Source organism: Salmo salar, chromosome 06, assembly GCF_965601325.2.
Source record: "Salmo salar chromosome 06, fSalSal1, whole genome shotgun sequence".
NCBI classification, from domain to species: domain Eukaryota; kingdom Metazoa; phylum Chordata; class Actinopteri; order Salmoniformes; family Salmonidae; genus Salmo; species Salmo salar.
Window position 1 is genome coordinate 23,035,379 of NC_138296.1, and position 21,302 is coordinate 23,056,680.

Consider the following 21,302-nt stretch of genomic DNA (forward strand, 5'->3'; position numbering starts at 1 on the left):
AAAAATAAAAAAATAAAGGTTATTTGCAACGGAACTAGCTACCCTAGACCCATTCAGGCTGAAACCGTTCAGGTAGAAAGTAATATTGCATCGCATGAACATTACAACACAAACCTTCTTGACAAGTCACGAGAACTAGAAGAAAATAGAAGTGTTGGGACCAGCACCGCTGAGGAAAATAGGAATGTAGTAGTAGGTTACCACGTTACTAACATTAGCTATAACTAGTGGCAGTGCATAGCGCAGTGGCAAGACAGCTACAGTAACTAACTCACAACATTTGTAGCAATATTTCTCCTGCCACGTTCGCCACTGAATTAAATGCCTGGTATAGAGAGCAATAATAATGACGTCTTTTTGTAGGCACTAACTCCGTCATTATCAGGTTTGAAGGTAAGACCCAAGTGCAGACTGTGTGAAGTAACAAAGTTTATTCTAACCACAGGGGCAGGCAAACGACAGGTCAAGGCAGGCAGGGGTCAATAATCCAGAGCAGAGTCCAAGGTACAGGACGGCAGGCAGGCTCAGAGACAGGCAGTGGTCAGGCGGCAGTAGAACATTTGAGGTGCCTGTACTCAGCTCCGGTGAATACGTTCAACAACAAATGACTGTACTGTACATGTCTGGGCATGTTGAACAAAGCACAAACAAAGGACTTGAGTGTTTTGAACAGAACACTGGAGTTTCTAGAAACAAACATCTAACGTACTGTATTAATGTCTCCCTCATTCCCTGTGTGACCCTTTCTAATTGTTGAAGAACAATTGTCTTTCATGAGAGTGTGCACTAAACTGGAGCATTCAGTTATCAGGAGCAATTATCAAGTATGTCATTGAATGTAAACTTGAAAACTCACTTAAACTCGTGAAGAGCACTTATTCTATCAGGAGTCAACTGTGTCTCAGTTTAATGCTTCTCCACTTCCTCTATCTTGCCCAACAGGGACCATTTCTGAATTGTGCTACTGGTCTGGAAAGATTAAATGTTAGTTACAGAAAGTTGATGGACTGTTGCAGGAAATTTATACAATGAGTTTTACAGGAATTGGTGCGTTCCAATAATCACACCTTCTTCCTGTTGTGTCCATGGGCTAGAGAGAGTTTCCATGTACAAGTCATTTCCTTTCAAATCCATGAAGTAGAAGTGAACAAGTACACACTTTGGAAGAAAGGAGAGATAATTGGGACGCAACCCTGGTGAGATAAAGTTATAACACTGTAGCTGTGAAACCAGTGAGGTTTGAAGTAGTCACAGTTTATGGATGACAAAGAACTGTTGGCAGTCTGCTCAGGCTTCCTATCTGTTCATAATAACAAATGCTGAGTCATCTCTTCAATACAGACAACTTTAATCAGAGCTTTACAGAGCAACTGGGCAGGATGTGAAAAGACAACCATAAGATCCATTGTAATTATTGACAATGGTCCTTTATGACAAATGAGTAGTAGAACGTTCAGAGGAAAAAAGAGAACGAGATCGGTGAGGGAACGACTGCAAGAGTGTAATAACAAAAACATCACAATATAACAATATTACAATAGGAAGTATGATGGTGATAGATACATCTCAATATTACAATAAGATGTATGATGGTGATAGATACATCTCAATATAACAATATTACAATAAGAAGTAGAGTGGTTTAGAAGTTCCTTTACTTCCATGGACTTCAGACGAGTACAGAACTACTGTGAAACAGCTATAGCGCAGCTACTACCAGTCTTTGGTATCAGGATTCTCTTTGGTAGTCACTACAAGGGTCAAGTCTGGCCAGGAACCTAATAGAGCTTGGCACTTGTGGGTTTGAATTTCTGCTAGGGCAACCCATACAAAAATGGATAAAAGCATCTGCTAAATGGCATATATTATGTAGTATTTTGTGGAGCTGAGGAAAGCTCACCACCTGCTCAGGGACTATACAGGATAGACATAACCCTTTTGGCTACCCCTGGGTTGTATTCATTAGGCACCAAATGGAAGAAAATGGACTGAAAAAGGGAGGGACTACCTGGACTTGTCCAATAAGAAATATTTGTTTTTGATTCTTAGTTGTAAAACATTTTCCAACATCACATGCCCTAGTGAATGCGAACCTCATACATTTACAGAAATGCTGATTTGATTCAAATGCCATGTCCTAGTCCTTCAGATAAAGTTAGTACAGTGATGTCAGGTCAAATTAATATCAAATCCGTTTGTAGACGTAGATGATTTTGTTGCAGTTGGGACAGCTGTGATTCACGTCTTTACATGAGTCTACACAGAACGGGATGGCGCAGCATGGCCAGCACCTAGAGGGTAAACAGTGGAATTAATTGTCTCCGTCCAAAATGGTACCCTATTCCATAATGCACTAATTAAAGGTATGCCTATAGGCTTTAGTTGAGAGGGCTATCACTGTTGTGTGGTGCACCCGGGTTTCCTACCCCAGTCGGTCATATACACAGCTACACTACAGCATAGCATTACAGAGTGATTTCTCTCACCCAACAATGAAGAGGCCACCACAGATGAGCCAGGTGAGCAGACCAGGGTTGGTCTCTGTCTTGGTGACCACGTGCTGCTGGCAGTGGGGACACATGGTCGAACCTCCGACCTCCATCAGGCTAGGAGTCATTATTACCTGGGTCACTAAGGAGAGAGAGAGACACACAAGTTTAAGAGACATTATTACATGGGTCACTGAGGAGAAAGAGAGAGACACACAAGGTTAGGAGACATTATTGCATTTGTCACTGAGGAGAAAGAGAGAGAGACACAAGGTTAGGAGACATTATTGCATTTGTTACTGAGGAGAGAGACAAGGTTAGGATACATTATTACATGGGTCACTGAGGAGAGAGACAAGGTTAGGATACATTATTACATGGGTCACTGAGGAGAGAGACAAGGTTAGGATACATTATTACATGGGTCACTGAGGAGAGAGACAAGGTTAGGATACATTATTACATGGGTCACTGAGGAGAAAGAGAGAGACACAAGGTTAGGAGACATTATTAAATGGGTCACTGAGGAGAGAGAGAGAGAAAGAGAGACAAGGTTAGGAGACATTATTACATGGTCACTGAGGAGAGAGAGAGACAATGTTAGGAGACATAATTACATAGGTCACTGAGAAGAGACTTTAATACCGGTTACCAAAATACAGCACATAACACATACAAGTGTCAAAAACACAGTCTAAAACAAAAGTGCAACGCCTGACAAATAATCCACGTAACAAATAACAATCACTCACAAATACAACATGGAGAACAGAGGGTTAAATACTAAACAAGTGATTGGTGAGTGAAGCCAGGTGTGATAAGACAAAGACAGAACAAATGGAAAATGAAAAGTGGATCGGCGGTGGCTAGAAAGCCGGTGACGTCGACCTCCGAACGTCGCCCGAACAAGGAGAGGGACCGACTTCGGCGGAAGTCGTGACAGAGAGACAATGTTAGGAGACATTATTACATGGTTCACTGAGGAGAGAGAGAGACATTGTTAGGAGACATTATTACATAGGTCACTGAGGAGAGTCAAGGTAACCAAGTTCCCCACCAAGTTCCATTTTTTTCCTTATTATTTTTCCTAACATTTCCCAATCTTTTATGTTTTTCTTCTTCTGTCCATCTTTCTTTTCTTGCCTCTTCCCATGTCATTTGTCTATCTCTCACTTTCCATCCATCCTTCTTTACAACTTTGAAGGGGGCACAGATGTGACACGGATTGTAGCGTAATTGAAGAGTGTAATGTAAAAGGAACTACTTAGTGGATCATGAATACAACTTAATTTCCTTTATCTAGAAAGACAGAAATAAATATGTGAAAGTCAATGCTGACACCTGGTGGTCTGCTGAGTACACCTGCGCTCAAATGGCACTCTGTACCCTATATAGTGTACTAGTTTTGACCAGGACCCATTGGCCCACTATAAAGGGAATAGGGTTCCATTTGGGATACAACCAGAGAGGAAAAGCCTCATCCATAACATGGATGGAAACATTAACTGGTTATCTTATGCACAGATTTTGCTTTCTGAACTTTGCATTATGTAACTTCATATCCCCTGGTTTCCTGGAGTAGCTCTGACTGAGACATTATGTAACTTCAAATCCCCTGGTTTCCTGGAGTAGCTCTGACTGAGACATTATGTAACTTCAAATCCCCTGGTTTCCTGGAGTAGCTCTGACTGAGACATTATGTAACTTCAAATCCCCTGGTTTCCTGGAGTAGCTCTGACTGAGACATTATGTAACTTCAAATCCCCTGGTTTCCTGGAGTAGCTCTGACTGAGACATTATGTAACTTCAAATCCCCTGGTTTCCTGGAGTAGCTCTGACTGAGACATTATGTAACTTCAAATCCCCTGGTTTCCTGGAGTAGCTCTGACTGAGACATTATGTAACTTCAAATCCCCTGGTTTCCTGGAGTAGCTCTGACTGAGACATTATGTAACTTCAAATCCCCTGGTTTCTCAGAGTAGCTCTGACTGAGACATTATGTAACTTCAAATCCCCTGGTTTTCTGGAGTAGCTCTGACTGAGACATTATGTAACTTCAAATCCCCTGGTTTCCTGGAGTAGCTCTGACTGAGACATTATGTAACTTCAAATCCCCTGGTTTCCTGGAGTAGCTCTGACTGAGACATTATGTAACTTCAAATCCCCTGGTTTCCCAGAGCAGCTCTGACTGAGACATTATGTAACTTCATATCCCCTGGTTTTTCAGAGCAGCTTTGGATACAGTTCATAGATATTCTGTGAGTTTTTTTTCAGTATTTCCCTTTCCTTTCTCATTCTGGAAAATCATGTTCAATTCTTTCCATGAATTCCTGTTCCCGCCCACCTCTCCTGTCCAGGACCTTCCTGTACAAGCAGGCACTGCTCAGACTGCTCACACAGAGAGACTGAATATGTTCACATTTTCATATGAATGCGCTGTGTCGGGCAACCGGACAAAACGATACTGTTTCAGTCTGAACTATGTACAGCTAGTGTTGGAGGGGGCAGTTTGGGTCAATTCCGGGGCAATAATTCTACTCAGGTCACAAGTTGAGGTCACAAGTTGTGTTGAAACATGTCATGTCATGCATTTGGGTTACTCTTCGAGTAAGTTCCTTATTTAGCTCACATTGACCCCAATTAACCTTTGATTATGTGTGTGTGCGTGCGTGTGTGTGTGTGTAGTCCCCACAAGTATAGTAAACAAACCAAAATGTGACCAACTGGGGACATTTTGTTAGTCCCCACAAGGTCAAATGCTATTTCTAGGGAGTTTAGGGTTAATGTTAGAATTAGTGTTTAGGGTTAGGAGCTAGGAGCTAGGGTTAGTTTTAGGGTCAGGGTTAAGAGCTAGGGTTATGTTTAGGGTTAAGGTTAGGTTTTGGGGTTAAGGTTAGGGTTAAGGTAGGGGTTAGAGTTAGAGTTAGAGTTAGGGTTAGGGTTAAGGTTAGGGAAAATAGGATTTTTAATGTGACTGAATTTTGTGCTGTACAACACTGTGTGCGTGTGGTGGAAGTGGAAGTATCAACTCACCGACTGGCACCGGTCCACCTGGTCCAGAGGTGTACTGTGGTGGAGGTGGGTACACACCTGCTTGGGGACCTTGAATAGGAGAGTAAGATCCCAATCACAATGTGGTCACAATGCAATTAACATGTTGTTATTATACCACCACGTACTGTGGAATAAGATTGTATCTAGTGGTGGAAATGGACTTGATTAAAGGGAGTTTTACATTAAAGGGAGTTTTACAGTTTTACATAGTGGTTTGCCTTTATTTAGATATTGTTTTCTTACCTCGAAAGCAGTATTTTGTTGAAGGTTACTTGCTCAGACTCCTTTCAAGGTAAGAAAAATAATTGTCTAAATATGTAACATAGCTGAACTATCATTTTAACTGGGTTAACCCACAAAGGGGGGTCTGGGGGCAAACTGATTCAGATAGTTGCACCATATCATCAACAAAATTCACTCCCAGTGAAATTCATTTCCAGTTCCAATGGGTTCCACCCCATTACCAGTTCCAATGGGTTCCACCCCATTACCAGTTCCAATGGGTTCCACCCCATTTCCAGTTCCAATGGGTTCCACCCCATTACCAGTTCCAATGGGTTCCACCCCATTTCCAGTTCCAATGGGTTCCACCCCATTTCCAGTTCCAATGGGTTCCACCCCATTACCAGTTCCAATGGGTTCCACCCCATTACCAGTTCCAATGGGTTCCACCCCATTTCCAGTTCCAATGGGTTCCACCCCATTTCCACCATTGACTGTATGATTGTTCTTCCCTTGATATGAGCTTGTTTACATATGTCTGGTTAAGAGCATGTACTGTGATAAATTACTAGAATGTGCATAGTTACATATAATGGTCAAGGTTTATTGTGTACGTAGGTGTTTGAGTGTTTTTCCACACAAATCTGGCACCACACATTATTGACATTGAAGGGGAGTGTTTCCAAAGTGGTGTTGCAAAATAGTACTTGAAGGAGGTAAGTGTTTGCTGTGCTGTAATCCAAAACACAATCAATATAATTCAAAGGAGGGGGAAGAACACTGAAGATATCTTTTTAAACAGTATGTTTATACTTTATATGTGCTTGAATGGTTTGGGAGAACTGAAGGAATAGGATACTTTCCATTGTCTCCATTCTCCACCAGTGTAGCCAAAGAGCAGGAGAAACAGACATACAGAAAACCGCCAATCAAGCTGTTTGTTGTTGTGTGTTCTTACTTGGCTTGGGCTGATTGTATCATATCTACAGTAGTTGCCACAAGGGGCAGAGAACTTTCAATTAATCTCCATAGACCCGAATGTGTCTTTTAATAGTGTTTGTTGTGTGTCCTGTCATCTCTAAGATGTAGTTGATTATGCAGAAGAAAGAAATATATAAAAACCAACATTCTAAGCTAGAGGTATTTTTTGTTGCAAAAACTCATTTGCGAAAATGCTTGGTTCTCACATGCACAATATGCAGTAATTCCAGCCTTCTGAAGTACAATATGAACTAGTAGACACTCACCTCCCTGGTAGGGACCAGGCTGGAACCCTGGTTGTGGAGGACCAGGGGAGGCAGGGTATCCCCCTGGGGGCTGGGGGTACAAGCCTGGCTGGGGGCCCTGGCCCGTGGCTATCCCCCCATAGTTCATGGGAGGTCCTGGGTAAGGGGCGGAAGGACCATCCCCGAGATAACCTTTCTCCATCTCGACTGATCTCTACCTGCAATCAGGTAGAGAGTTGTGTTTATTTATTTGTATTCCCATTAGATTTTGCAGAAGCATCAGTTACTCTCCCTGGGGTCCACAATAAAACAAAAACATGAATAGTAAAAAAACACTGACACACTGATACCCTACAGAAATACTTTATGGTATGTTGCCTGTAAAAAAAGCGTAGTGGTCCAAGGCACTGCATCGCAGTGCTAGCAGTGCCACTATAGATTCTGGGTTCGAGTCCAGGCTCTGTCGCAGCCGGCCGAGACCGGGAGACCCATGGGGTGGCGCACAATTGGCCCAGCATTGTCCGGGTTAGGGGAGGGTTTGGCTGGCAGGGATGTCCTTGTCCCATTGAGCTCTAGCGACACCTGTGGTGGGCCGGGCGCAGTGCACGCTGACATGGTTGCCAGGTGTATGGTGTTCCCTCCGACACATTGGTGCGTCTGGCTTCCGAATTAAGTGGGCATTGTGTCAAGAAGTAGTGCGGCTTGGTTGGGTTGTGTTTCGGAGGACGCACGGCTCTCGACCTTCGCCTCTCCCGAGTCTGTACGAGAGTTGCAGCAATGAGACAAGACTGTAACTACCAATTGAAAAGGGGTAAAAGAAATCTAAATAAATCTGGCAATGTTTTTAAGAAGTCCTATGAAACATTATAAGACTAAAATGAATTTTCAAAAGAACAAAATAGCATATTTTGAGCGTATAGGCTACATAAAATCAATAGCTATTTTGTTTGTTGTCAACAAATATATATGTTAAGGTAGGCTAAGGATATAATGGACTTTAACAGAATAAAATACAAATAATATTTTTCCCAAACAGCTTGCATCACGGGAAAGTGTGGAACCGCTGTCATATATCCACGTTTCATCTCTTTTTCAACCTCTGCAGGTTTTTGGAGTTGTCTATACGTGATCGAGCAAAATAATGCACTTGATTTAGGCTACATTACTGCATGCTAAATGGTTCTGATCAGTGATAATCAAATCAAATCAAATAACATTGTATTAGTCACATTAGTCACACCGAATACAACAGGTGTAGACCTTACAGTGAAATGCTTACTTACGAGCCCCTAACCAACAATGCAGTTTAAAAAAAATACGGTTAAGAATAAGAAATAAAAGTAACAAGTAATTAAAGAGCAGATAGATGAGAAAACTAATAGATAAGCTATACCACCTCCACTTATTTGCCCAGCCAGAGAATTAACCAAATATACACACAGAGATTCAGTGAAACAAAATCACATTGATTAAGACAAGTCACAGGTTTTTGTCAGTAGTAGGCCTAGGCTACTAAGCGACTGAAGAGCAAAATAATCTATTTGTTAAGCTACATTAGCATGTTGGCAAAATGTTCAGATCAAGGGCAATAAATGAGCCAACTTGACAAGATGATCATGAGCAGCACTCACCTCAACGTAGCTAACATTTCCTAACTGTAGCCTATAACCAATTTCCAAACGGAGACTAAGTGGAAAGAAAAAAATCGGACATTAATTGAATTATTAAGACCAGTCCCCACTCTTGTCTCAAAGCAGCCCGAAACAGCACTGAAGTTGTTGACCACACGCAGTAGGCCATTGCTTCAATAAAATGTATTATAACAATTGGATGACTTTGGGAGTTTCAGGAAGCAACAATTTGATGCTTTCAATTGCATTAGCCTACTTATATTCAAATATTTTTGTCATTCAGTGATATTTATTCCCACAGTAATTATTTCTGGATCCATCCAGTTGTGGTTATTAAGAAACAGTGCATATGGTGGGCTATGCGAAGATGGGTGAAGTGACATGCCTCGCAAAGTTCAGAAAGGATGATAGTAGTAATGACCGCTGAAATCAGAAGAAATCAAGTTAAGAACCATGTGGGATGCTGGGCTGAAGGGAGTTTTTATTAAGCAAATATTCAAAGTAATTCAGTTCAGAAATGTGGTAATTAACTGCAATGATCATAATCCATTGCGACAGATCAGAGAGGAAGAGACGAAGCAAGAGGTTTCACTCTCTCCAAAATCTGTCCAGAATAAGCCAAGTGCATTTCTATGGACTTATATGGGAGCTAAACTTTTCACCTGTCTTACTGCCTTTGGGAAAAATACTCTCATTGTTAGGGCATCGTCATTGTATACAGATCTCTGGACGGATACACTTTTAAGCCTGCTAAGTTAGGTTCGATGCAAACAAACCACATCAATGAGGAATGTACACAACACAACGACAGAGACAGTTTGTGAAAAAAAGTATACCTTATCTACTTTGACAAACGAGTAAAATGATTGAAGTCAGACAGCTCTGCAGCATATATTGCCTTCTGAAACTATTCAAACCCCTTGACTTTTTCAACATTTTGTTACTTTACAGTCTTATTCCTCAGCAATCTACGCACAAACCCCCTAATGACAAAGCGAAAACAGTTTTTTTTATGTTTGCACATTTATTAAAAATAAAAAACTGAAATAACTTATTTACATAGGTATTCAGACCCTTTGCAATGATACTGGAAATTGAACTCAGGTGCATCCTGTTTCCATTGATCCTTCTTGAGATGTTTCTACAACTTGATTAGAGTCCACCCGTGGTAAATTCAATCGATTGGACGTGATTTAGAAAGGCACACACCTGTCTATATAAGGTCCCACAGTTGATATTGCATGTCAGAGCAAAAACCAAGCCATAAATTCGAAGGAATTCATGCCTTGTCGAGGCACAGATCTGTGGAAGGGTACCAAAAATGTTCTGCAGCATTGAAGGTCCCCAAGAACACAGTGGCCTCCATCATTCTTAAATGGAAGAAGTTTGGAACCACCAAGACACCTCCTAGAACTGGCCACCCAGAAACTGAGCAATCGAGGGAGAAGGGCCTTGGTCAGGGAGGTGACAAAGAACCCGATGGTCACTCTGACAGAGCTCCAGAGTTTCTCTGTGGAGATGGGAGAAACTTCCAGAAGGACAACCATCTCTGCAGCACTCCACCAATCTGGCCTTTATAGTATAGTTTCCAGACGGAGGCCCCTCCTCAACAAAAGGCACATGACAGCCAACTTTGGGTTTTTCAAAAGGCACCTAAAGACTATCAGACCATGAGAAACAAGATTCTCTGGTCTGATGAAACCAACTCTTTGGCCTGAATGCCAAGCGTCACGTCTGGAGGAAACCTGGCACCATCCGTACGGTGAAGCATGGTGGTGGCAGCATCATGCTGTGGGGATGTCTTTCAGCTGCAGGGACTGGGAGACTAGTCAGGATTGAAGGAAAGATTAACAGAGAAAAGTACAGAGAGATCCTTAATGAAAACCTGCTGCAGAGTGCTCAAGAACTCAGACTGGGGCAAAGGTTCACCTTCCAACAGGACAATGACCCAAAGCACACAGCCAAGACAATGCAGGAGTGGCTTACATTTTACATTTTACATTTTAGTCATTTAGCAGACGCTCTTATCCAGAGCGACTTACAGTAGTGAATGCATACATTTCATACATTTTTTTTCCACCCGTACTGGTCTCCCGTGGACAAGTCTCTGAATGTCCTTGAGTGGCCCAGCAAGAGCCCGGACTTGAACCCGATCGAACATCTCTGGAGAGACCTGAAAGTAGCTGTGCAGCAACGCTCCCCATCCAACCTGACAGAGGTTGAGAGGATCTGCAGAGAAAAATGGGAGAAACTCCCCAAATACAGGTGTGCCAAGCTTGTAGCGTGATCCCCAAGAAGTCTCAATGCTGTAATCGCTGCCAAAGGTTATTCAACAAAGTACTGAGTAGAGGGTCTGAATACTTATGTAAATGTGATATTTCAGTTTTCCATTTTTAATAAATTATCAAACATTTAAAAAAAAAATGTTTTTGCTTTGTCATGATGGAGTATTACGTGTAGATTGATGAGAAAAAAACTATTTTATCAATTTTAGAAAAAGGCTGTAACGTAACAAAATGTGGAAAAAGTAAAGGGGTCTGAATACTTTCCGAAGGCACTTTACTTAGGCAGGGTAGCTAAATAGTATTAGTAAAGACAGTACTGGATGGGGACCACATACCTTTAGATGGCCTCGCTGGCTGACTGCTACTGCCTGAGCAGAGATTAGATTATTAATTTAAGGAATGAAAAATAATAAAGTCATCAAATAAAAGCTAAGAAGCAGTTCATCTCTCATCCACCCCTTAACCAGGAAAGACTGGAATGCATGTTGTTGATGTTAGTTATATGTGTGCAGTTAAGGGCAAGGCGTGCTGTTATGTTTTGAGCCAGCTACAGCTTTGCTAGGTCTTTCTTTTCTGAACTTGACCATATTACCGGACAGTAATCAAGATGAGACAAGACCAGAGCCTTAACAACTAGTACAGTTTATTATTAATCACTCATTCTGATATTGACTGTAACTCCTTATTTAGAATTTCAGTGAGCTCCCTGGCTTTGGGTGCTGACATATAGAGTGTGTAATCATCCACATACAGTCATTCTAGCTTTGTGTAAAACCAGTGGCAATTCATTAGTAAAAATAGAGAAGAGTAATGGCCCAAGGCAACTGCCCTGAGGGACACCACATTGTACATGTCTGATGTTAGTGAAGTTTCCATTGAAAAACACTCCCTGGGTTCTATTGGATAAATAACTCTCCAACAATGTGATGGCAGGTGATGTAAAGCCATAGCAAGTGAGTTTCTTCAATACCAACTTATGATCAATAAAATGATAAGCTGCACTGAAATCTAACAATTCAGCTCCAACTATTATATTATTATCAATTTATTTTAACCAATCATCTGTCCCCTGAGTCAGTGCAGTACAAGTTGAGTGCCCTTCTCTATAGACATGCTGAAAATCAGTAGTTAACTGAAAAACAGCATTGTATTTGGTTAAACACAATTCTCTCCATCAGTTTACTAAGAACTGGCAGCAAACTGATTGGGCGGCTGTTAGAGCCAGCAAAGGGTGTTTTACTATTTTTAGGAAATGGAATTCATGTAGCTTCCTTCCACACCTGTTGACACGCACTTCTTTAAGCTTTGGTTAAAGATATAGCAAATAGTGGTGACAATACAGTGTGCTACCATTCTCAATAGTTTCCCATCAAGATTGTCTATACCCGGTGGCCTATCATTATTGATGGATAACAAAAGTTTTTCCACCTCTCCCACACTAACTTGACCAAATTCAAAACAATAACCCTCCTATTTCATTATTAGATATTTTATACAAAAATATGACGGTTCCCTGTTCAGTGTTGTCATTTCCCTTCTGAGTTTTTCCACTTTACTAGTTAGATAGTCATTGAAATGATTGACAACACCTAAAGGTTTTGTTGTAAATGACCCATCAACTTCAATGAACAATGGAGATTAATTGGGTTTTCTGCCCATGATATCATTTTAGGTACTTCAAAGTATTTTTCCATTGTTTTTTATGTCATTTATCTTGGTTTGGTAATATAATTTATTATTTTTGTTAAGTTTAGTCACAACATTTCTCAATTGACAGTATGTCAACCAATAACCTGAGCAGCTCTTTTGCATCACGTCTTTGAACCATACAATTTTTCAATGCATCATCAATTCAGGGGGCTCTACAGTTCTCACAGTTGATTTACATTTACGTTTTAGCAGACACTCTTATCCAGAGCGACTTACAGTAGTGAATGCATACATTTCATAAAAAAATTATTCAGTACTGCTCCCCCATGGAAAACAAACACACAACCCAGCAAACACCATGCTCTACCAACTGAGCCACAGGGCACATCGACAATTTGCATAAATCATTATACAAATACTTCCAGTTCTGCATCTGGATTCACTTCCCCATACACATCAGATCACCATAAATGTTTTACATCTTCAACAAAAGAATCCTGAGAAAATATTTTGTATGATCTTTTAGAACTTACTTTAGGCCCAACCTCTGGCACTTTGGCTTTCCTTGTTATTGCCACAATGTTATGGTCACTACAGCCAATGTTGTTGTGTTGCATTATATTATTATGTTGTATTATGTTATATTAAGCACCTGGTCAGAGTTTCTATACCTACCCTACTTATTTCCATCTCCTTTTTCTTCCTACCACACTTCCCGCTGGTTGCCATGACAACTTCTCACAAAAAGCATGTGTTTGTTTACCTATAGCTACTCCTACACAACTCTTATGCTATACTTTTTCTTAAAAGAAAAAGTGAATGTGAAACAATGGGGTCAATTGCTGTAGAATACTAAGGAGGAAGTGGAAAACTATGATGTTTTTCCTCATCTCTCAACAGTGTGTGACTATCCTATGACCATCTGTCTTTGAAGCCCAGGCTTTAGCTCAGTGGACTAACAGTCTTATGGTGTTGTTGAGTGGTGTTAAATGTCACAGATTTCACAATTGTTTTATTTAAAAAAAAAAAGATTTCACCTTTATTTAACCAGGTAGGCAAGTTGAGAACAAGTTCTCACAATAACTTATCTTGTACTTTTCTAGACTGTGGTTCTTGAATTGTGGAACTGAAATTTGAGCTGGATCCCTATTATCTGGTCTAACCAATGAAACACTTCAGACAATAACATATTGTGGTTGTTAAGGGGGTCCCAGAAGAGACTTAACCTCAACTCAAGCATGGAGAGAAACAGTAGCGACCATTGTCCCTCATCTAGAAAAATGGCGCCGGAAGAAACGCCAGCAGTTTTACAGGCACCTAATTAATTGTGCTATTATGTGTTTTTTTTGCGTTATTTGTAACTTATTTTGTACATAATGTTCTGCCACCGTATCTTACGGCAGAAAAGAGCTTCTGGATATCAGGACAGCAATCATTCACCTCGGATTAGACAAAGATTTTTTTTCTTCAACAAGCAGGACGCAGAGGACATACTTCGAACACCCGACAAGGTCAACATCCCCGTTATTGGCAAGAGAAAGAGATGCAGGTACAGAGGACACAGAGCAGGGTGCCTCGTAAGGATCCGCAGAAGGCGAGTGGGAAAGCTTCCGTTACCGTCAATATTACTTGCCAACATACAATCATTGGACAATAAATTAGACGAGATACGATCATGAATATCCTACCTACGGGACAGCAAAAACTGTATCATCTTATGATTCATGGAATCGTGGCTGAATGATGACATGGATATTTAGCTAGTGGGATATACATTGCACCGGCTAGATAGAATAGCACACTCCGGTAAGACACTATTTGCCAAGAGAGTTTTCATCTATAGTTTTCGTGGCTGTTTATTTACCACCACCGACAGATGCCGGCACTAAGACCGCACTCAGTCAACTGTATAAAGAAATAAGCAAACAGGAAACCGCTCACCCAGAGGCGGCACTCCTGGTGGCCGGGGACTTTAATGCAGGCAAACTTAAATCAGTTTTACCTCATTTCTATCAACATGTTAAATGCACAACCAGAGGGAAAATAACTCTAGATCACATGTACTCCACACACAGAGACACGTACAAAGCTCTCCCTCGCCCTCCATTTGGTAAATCTGACCACAAATCTATCCTCCCGATTCCTGCTTACAAGCTAAAATCAAGCAGGAAGCACCAGTGACTTGGTCTATAAAAAGTGGTCAGATGATAGGACTGTTTTCCTATCACAGACTGGAACAAGTTCTGGGATTCTTCCAATGGCATTGAGGAGTACACCACATCAGTCACTGGGTTTATCAATAAGTGCATCGAGGACGTCATCCCCACAGTGACCGTACGTACATACCCCAACCAGAAGCCATGGATTACAGGCAACATCCGCACTGAGCGAAAGGGTAGAGCTGGCGCTATCAAGGAGCGGGGCACTAACAAAAAGCGTAAAAGAAATCCTGCCTTGCCCTCAGATGAACCATCAAACAGGCAAAGTGCCAATACAGGGCTAATATTGAATCATACTACACTGGCTCCGATGCTCATCTTATGTGGCAGGGCTTGCAAACTATTACAGACTACAAAGGGAAGCACAGCTGCGAGCTGCACAGTGACATGAGCCTACCAGATGAGCTGAATCACTTCTACGCTCGCTTCGAGGCAAGCAACACTGTGAAATGCATGAGAGCTGTTCCGGACGACTGTGTGATCACGCTCTCAGTAGCCGACGTGAGTAAGACCTTTAAGCAGGTCAACATTCACAAGGCCGCGGAGCCAAACTGATTACCAGGACGTGTACTCCGAGCATGTGCTGACCAACTGGCAGGTGTCTTCACTGACATTTTCAACATGTCCCTGATTGAATCTGTAATACCAACATGTTTCAAGGAGACCACCATAGTCCCTGTGCCCATGAACACTTTGGCAACTTGCCTAAATGACTTCAGACCCGTAGCATTCATGTCCGTAGCCATGAAGTGCATTGAAAGGCTGGTAATTGCTCACATCAACACCATCATCCCAGAAACCATAGACCCACTCCAATTTGCATACCACCCAACAGATCCACAGATGATGCAATCTCTATTGCACTTCACACTGCCCTTTCCCACCTGGACAAAAGGAACACCTATGTGAGAATGCTATTCATTGACTACAGCACAGTGTTCAACACCATAGTACCCTCAAAGCTCATCCCTAAGCTAAGGATCCGGGGACTAAACACCTCCCTCTGCAACTGGATCCTGGACTTCCTGACGGGCCGCCCCCAGGTGATGAGGGTCAACACTGGAGCCCCTCAGGGGTGCGTGGTCAGTCCCGTCTTGTACTCCCTGTTCACCCACGACTGCGTGGCCAGGTACGACTCCAACACCATCATTAAGTTTGCAGACGACACAACAGCGGTAGGCCTGATCACCGACAATGATGAGACAGCCTATAGGGAGGTGGTCAGAGACCTGGCCAGGTGGTGCCAGAATAACAACCTATCCCTCAACGTAACCAAAACTAAGGAGATGATTATGGACTACAGGAAAAGGAGGACCGAGCATGCCCCCATTCTCATCGACGGGGCTGTAGTGGAGCAGGTTGAGAGCTTCATGTTCCTTAGTGTCCACATCACCAACAAATTAGAATGGTCCAAACACACCAAGACAGCCGTGAAGAGGGCACGACAAACCATATTCCCCCTCAGGAAACTCAAAAGATTTGGCATGGGTCCTCAGATCCTCAAAAGGTTCTACAGCTGCAACATCGAGAGCATCCTGACTGGTAGCATCACTGCCTGGTACGGCAACTAGTGCGTACGGCCCAGTACATCACTAGGGCTAAGCTGCCTGCCATCCATGACCTCTACACCAGGCGGTGTCAGAGGAAGGCCCTAAAAATTGTCAAAGACCCCAGCCACCCCAGTCATAGACTGTTCTCTCTACTACCGCATGGCAAGCGGTACCGGAGCGCCAGTCTGGGACCAAAAGGCTTCTCAACAGCTTTTACCCCCAAGCCATAAGACTCCTGAACAGGTAATCAAATGGCTACCCGGACTATTTGCATTGTGTTCCCCCAACCCCCTGCTACTCTCTTTTTATCATATATGCATAGTCACCTAAACTATACATTCATGTACATACTACTTTAATTAGCCCGACTAACCGGTACCCCCGCACATTGGCTACCCTGAAGGTGGGGTTCGCCCAGGGAGCCATACAAGCTAGAACCGCCACTGCTCATTAGTCTGTACTACTCTGTACTACTATAAGGCCATTACTAACCCACCTGTTTAAACAAATCAACTTAACATCAAGCATTTTACTGGCTGAATTAGGTGGTGTTAGTGATGGGCAAGAACAAATATGTGCACCTCTGTTGGTCCCCAGAACCAGGATAAAAGAAACCCTGCTACAGTGGGGGGAAAAAGTTTTTGATCCCCTGCTGATTTTGTACGTTTGCCCACTGACAAAGAAAGGACCAGTCTATAATTTTAATGGTAGGTTTATTTGAACAGTGAGAGACAGAATAACAACAAAAAATCCAGAAAAAAGCATGTTAAAATTTTATGAATTGATTTGCATTTTAATGAGGGAAATAAGTATTTGACTTCTGGCTCCCAGGTGTCTTTTATACAGGTAACGAGCTGAGATTAGGAGCACACTCTTAAAGGGAGTGCTCCTAATCTCAGTTTGTTACCTGTATAAAAGACACCTGTCCACAAAAGCAATCAATCAATCAGATTCCAAACTCTCCACCATGGCCAAGACCAGAGAGCTCTCCAAGGATGTCAGGGACAAGATTGTAGACCTACACAAGGCTGGAATGGGCTACAAGACCATCGCCAAGCAGCTTGGTGAGAAGGTGACAACATTTGGTGCGATTATTCGCAAATGGAAGAAACACAAAAGAACTGTCAATATCCCTCGGCCTGGGGCTCCATGCAAGATCTCACCTCGTGGACTTGCAATGATCATGAGAACGGTGAGGAATCAGCCCAGAACTACACGGGAGGATCTTGTCAATGATCTCAAGGCAGCTGGGACCATAGTCACCAAGAAAACAATTGGTAACACACTACGCCGTGAAGGACTGAAATCCTGCAGCGCCCACAAGGTCCCCCTGCTCAAGAATACATATACATGCCCGTCTGAAGTTTGCCAATGAACATCTGAATGACTCAGAGGACAACTGGTGAAAGTGTTGTGGTCAGATGAGACCAAAATGGAGCTCTTTGACATCAACTCAACTCGCCGTGTTTGGAGGAGGAGGAAAGCTGCCTATGACCCCAAGAACACCATCTCCACCATCAAACATGGAGGTGGAAACATTATGCTTTGCGGTGTTTTTCTGCTAAGGGGACAGGACAACTTCACCGCATCATTTGACGAGGCCATGTACTGTCAACTCTTGGGTGAGAACCTCCTTCCCTCAGCCAGGGCATTGAAAATGGGTCGTGGATGGGTATTCCAGTATGACAATGACCCAAAACACACGGCCAAGGCAACAAAGGAGTGGCTCAAGAAGAAGCGAATTAAGGTCCTGGAGTGGCCTAGCCAGTCTCCAGACCTTAATCCCATAGAAAATCTGTGGAGGAAGCTGAAGGTTCGAGTTGCCAAACATCAGCCTCGAAACCTTAATGACTTGGAGAAGATCTGCAAAGAGGAGTGGGACAAAATCCCTCCTGAGATGTGTGCAAACCTGGTGGCCAACTACAAGAAACGTCTGACCTCTGTGATTGCCAACAAGGGTTTTGCCACCAAGTACTAAGTCATGTTTTGCAGAGGGGTCAAATACTTATTTCCCTCATTAAAATGCAAATCATTTTATAACATTTTTGACATACGTTTTTCTGGATTTTTTTGTTGTTATTCTGTCTCTCACTGTTCAAATGAACCTACTATTAAAATGATAGACTGATCATTTCTTTGTAAGTGGGCAAACATACAAAATCAGCAGGGGATCAAATATTTTTTTCCCCCACTGTATATGTTAATACTCCTACGTCTCGTTCATCACTCGGCTATAGGTAAGCTTGGAAATTGAGGCTAGCTATATGTTATCTGGCTGCTGTATAAACCCATTAAGAAGGAGTAATGTTGTAAACGTTACCTTGAGACAGTGGACTCCCCCTGTTTCCCTCCCTATGTCCCTCTATCTCTCCTCTTATTGATTTGATAAAGCCTCTGGATAGCCTACTAAAGCTTTCACATGATCTAAATGGTGTACTTGGACATGGATGAAGTAGTGCATCTGTTCTTGTAGTGAATAATACATCTGCATTCTGAAGTAGTGTATCTGTATTGTACAGTAAAGCTGTTAGTATGGTTGTTTTTCTATAGTATGAAATTGCATACTGTAACTGTATATTCAAGCTATATTAAGTTGTGAGTCTGTACAGTAAACATACAGTGTGTATGAGGTTGTGTGTCAGTGTTTAAACTCTACCAGTGGAGGCTGCTGACGGGAGGACGGCTCATAATAATGTCTGGAACGGAGTTAATGGAATGGCTTTTTTTTTTATACCATTACACTCATTCCGCTCCAGCCATTACCACGAGCCATCCTCCCCAATTAAGGTGCCACCAACCTCCTGTGAACTCTACCCTGAGTTGGCTCCTACTCAGAGTAAATACGGCCAGTCAATTTCCTCCAGCTCTGTGCTATCTCATCATGATTTCATGAACTCACATCAACAATTTAAGTACACAAGTAGTGCCACACCCTAACAAGGATTTCCTCACGACTAATTGTAGATGACAGAAAGACACTCCCTTTCAACAGAGTAATTTTAACAGCTTCTCCTCTCTTCTCATAATAATACTATTTAACAGAGGACAGACCAACATAAATCTCTCCTATAACACAAATACTGCTGTCGAAAACAGGATATAATACAGATGTTGAATCTTAATTTGAGCCAGTTTGCTACAGCAGGAAAAATATCCTGCAGCAACAGGAAATGTGAACTATTATGTGGATTATAATTAATGGACGTTTTGTAGGGGTTGATACTTTTCAAAGTGGAAATTACAAACGTTTATGTTCTCCAGCAAGAGGGTGATCAAATTATGATCCTACATGTGTAGGCTCCATACCAGATGAATTAGTAGATAAACATTTACAAGTGACTGTCTGTATCCCAGGCTTTAGGCTAGCTCTTAACCCCAAACCTCTACTACAGTATGAAAGGCCGTTCAGGTCTTGTGTGTCAAAATGAACATGTCAAATAACACTATTTGATAAATCAAATAAGGCTATTTCACGCGTCAAATAACCAAGACGACAGTGACCTGAACGGCGTCGCATACTGCAGAGCATAATACTCCTCTCCTCCTTATCTCTCCCCCCCCACCCCCACCCCCAGTCCATGGTCTCCTAAGGGGAGAATCTCTAATCCCTGGCCCAAATACCTGAAGGATTCCTGGTCTGATCGACTGGGCTGAGGGCCTGGAACTATCCGGTCCTGGGAGAAAAGAAAGACTGAGGTACCTTTGGCTTGAGAGCGAAGAAGAAGTGGTGGGAGGAGAGTGTATGAGAGGGAGGAGGAAAAGCAAGCTTTCCCAAGACCTCCTACAGTTTCTGATATTACAGGAAATTGTTTAACTGTTGAAACTCTTACCTTACGTTAGCATTGGGACCTCATAAAACCTGTGTTTTATGATGCTGTTCAAGCGGTTGCAATCTAAGGAAAGTGTTGAAATACCACTGGAGGCTGAAGGAATGAAAGAGTTCCATTACAACTAGCAAACAAAAGAACCTGCTCCAATACATTTTCAGTGAAATAGAAACAGAGTAAAAGAGAGGGAAAGAGAGGGAGAGGGAGGGCACGATGGGAGGGAGAGAGTGAGATTGAGAGAGAGAAATGGAAACAGAGGAGAGTGAGAGAGCGAGAAAGACTCATAAAAATTGATTGTATTTCGAAGCAGTTTGGGCTGACTGTTCCGTCATTAGCTTTCAGGAGAATCCCCGCCCATCACAAACTCATGATGCCTGACCTCAACCATTCAGTGGTCACACACAAACGCATGCATTGTTTAGGGTGCTATTTACAAAGGGTGCAGTGGGCTCACAGCTTAATCCTACAGTTAACACTGGGCATGAAATATCATGGACTATAGTCTATATGACATAATTGTAAGAATGGATGGAAATATCAACAATTTAAGGGATTGTCATCCTTACATAAAGGGTGGATGATACAATTATAATACAGCTCATTATTCGTTAATAGTTTATATGAAATTGTTATAAAAATGCACTGCCTATTTTAGTCAATAGGAAAAAAAATCTTACTGTAAGGAGTGGAAATATCAAGCTCTTCCCCATGATTTGTTTTTTCCACATAGAGTTCATTTCATTCACTTCCACTTCAACACAATCTAACATGGTCCCATGGCATGGAAATAGGAGAAAAACATTTTAAAAAACATCTAATTAACAGCCTAATAAATGTATCACTTGCCACTTTATATTATTTATATTAGATAATGTTTACATAACCTACATTATTCATCTCATATGTATATACTGTACGCTATACCATCTACTGCATCTTGCCATCTTGATGTATTAGATGTATCACTAGCCACTTTATATAATGTTTTCATAACCTACATTACTCATCTCATATATATATACTGTACTCTATGCCATCCTGATGTAATGTATCACTAGCCACCTTAAACAATGCCGCTTTATATGTTTTCATACCCTACAATACTCATCTCATATGTATATACTGTACTCCATACCATCTATTACATCT

General features: G+C 42.0%; 1 protein-coding gene across 2 annotated transcripts; it reads right to left on the minus strand.

Annotated features, from left to right (window-relative positions):
• Nucleotides 1-1,331: 1,331 nt before the first annotated feature.
• LOC106611499 (lipopolysaccharide-induced tumor necrosis factor-alpha factor homolog) lies at nucleotides 1,332-20,038 on the minus strand. 2 transcript variants are annotated; one of them, XM_045719911.1, is made up of 6 exons: nucleotides 19,948-20,032; nucleotides 11,243-11,275; nucleotides 7,013-7,209; nucleotides 5,523-5,591; nucleotides 2,487-2,631; nucleotides 1,332-2,291 (listed from the first exon to the last, which is right to left on the minus strand). In XM_045719911.1, the coding sequence occupies exons 3-6, from the start codon at nucleotides 7,191-7,193 to the stop codon at nucleotides 2,186-2,188; spliced, it is 501 nt and encodes a 166-aa protein (XP_045575867.1). In that variant the 5' UTR covers nucleotides 7,194-7,209; nucleotides 11,243-11,275; nucleotides 19,948-20,032; the 3' UTR covers nucleotides 1,332-2,185. The 2 variants fall into 2 exon arrangements, with proteins under 2 accessions (XP_045575867.1, XP_045575866.1); XM_045719910.1 differs by lacking the exon at nucleotides 11,243-11,275 and having other exon boundaries at nucleotides 19,948-20,038.
• Between the last annotated feature and the right edge of the window lie 1,264 nt (nucleotides 20,039-21,302).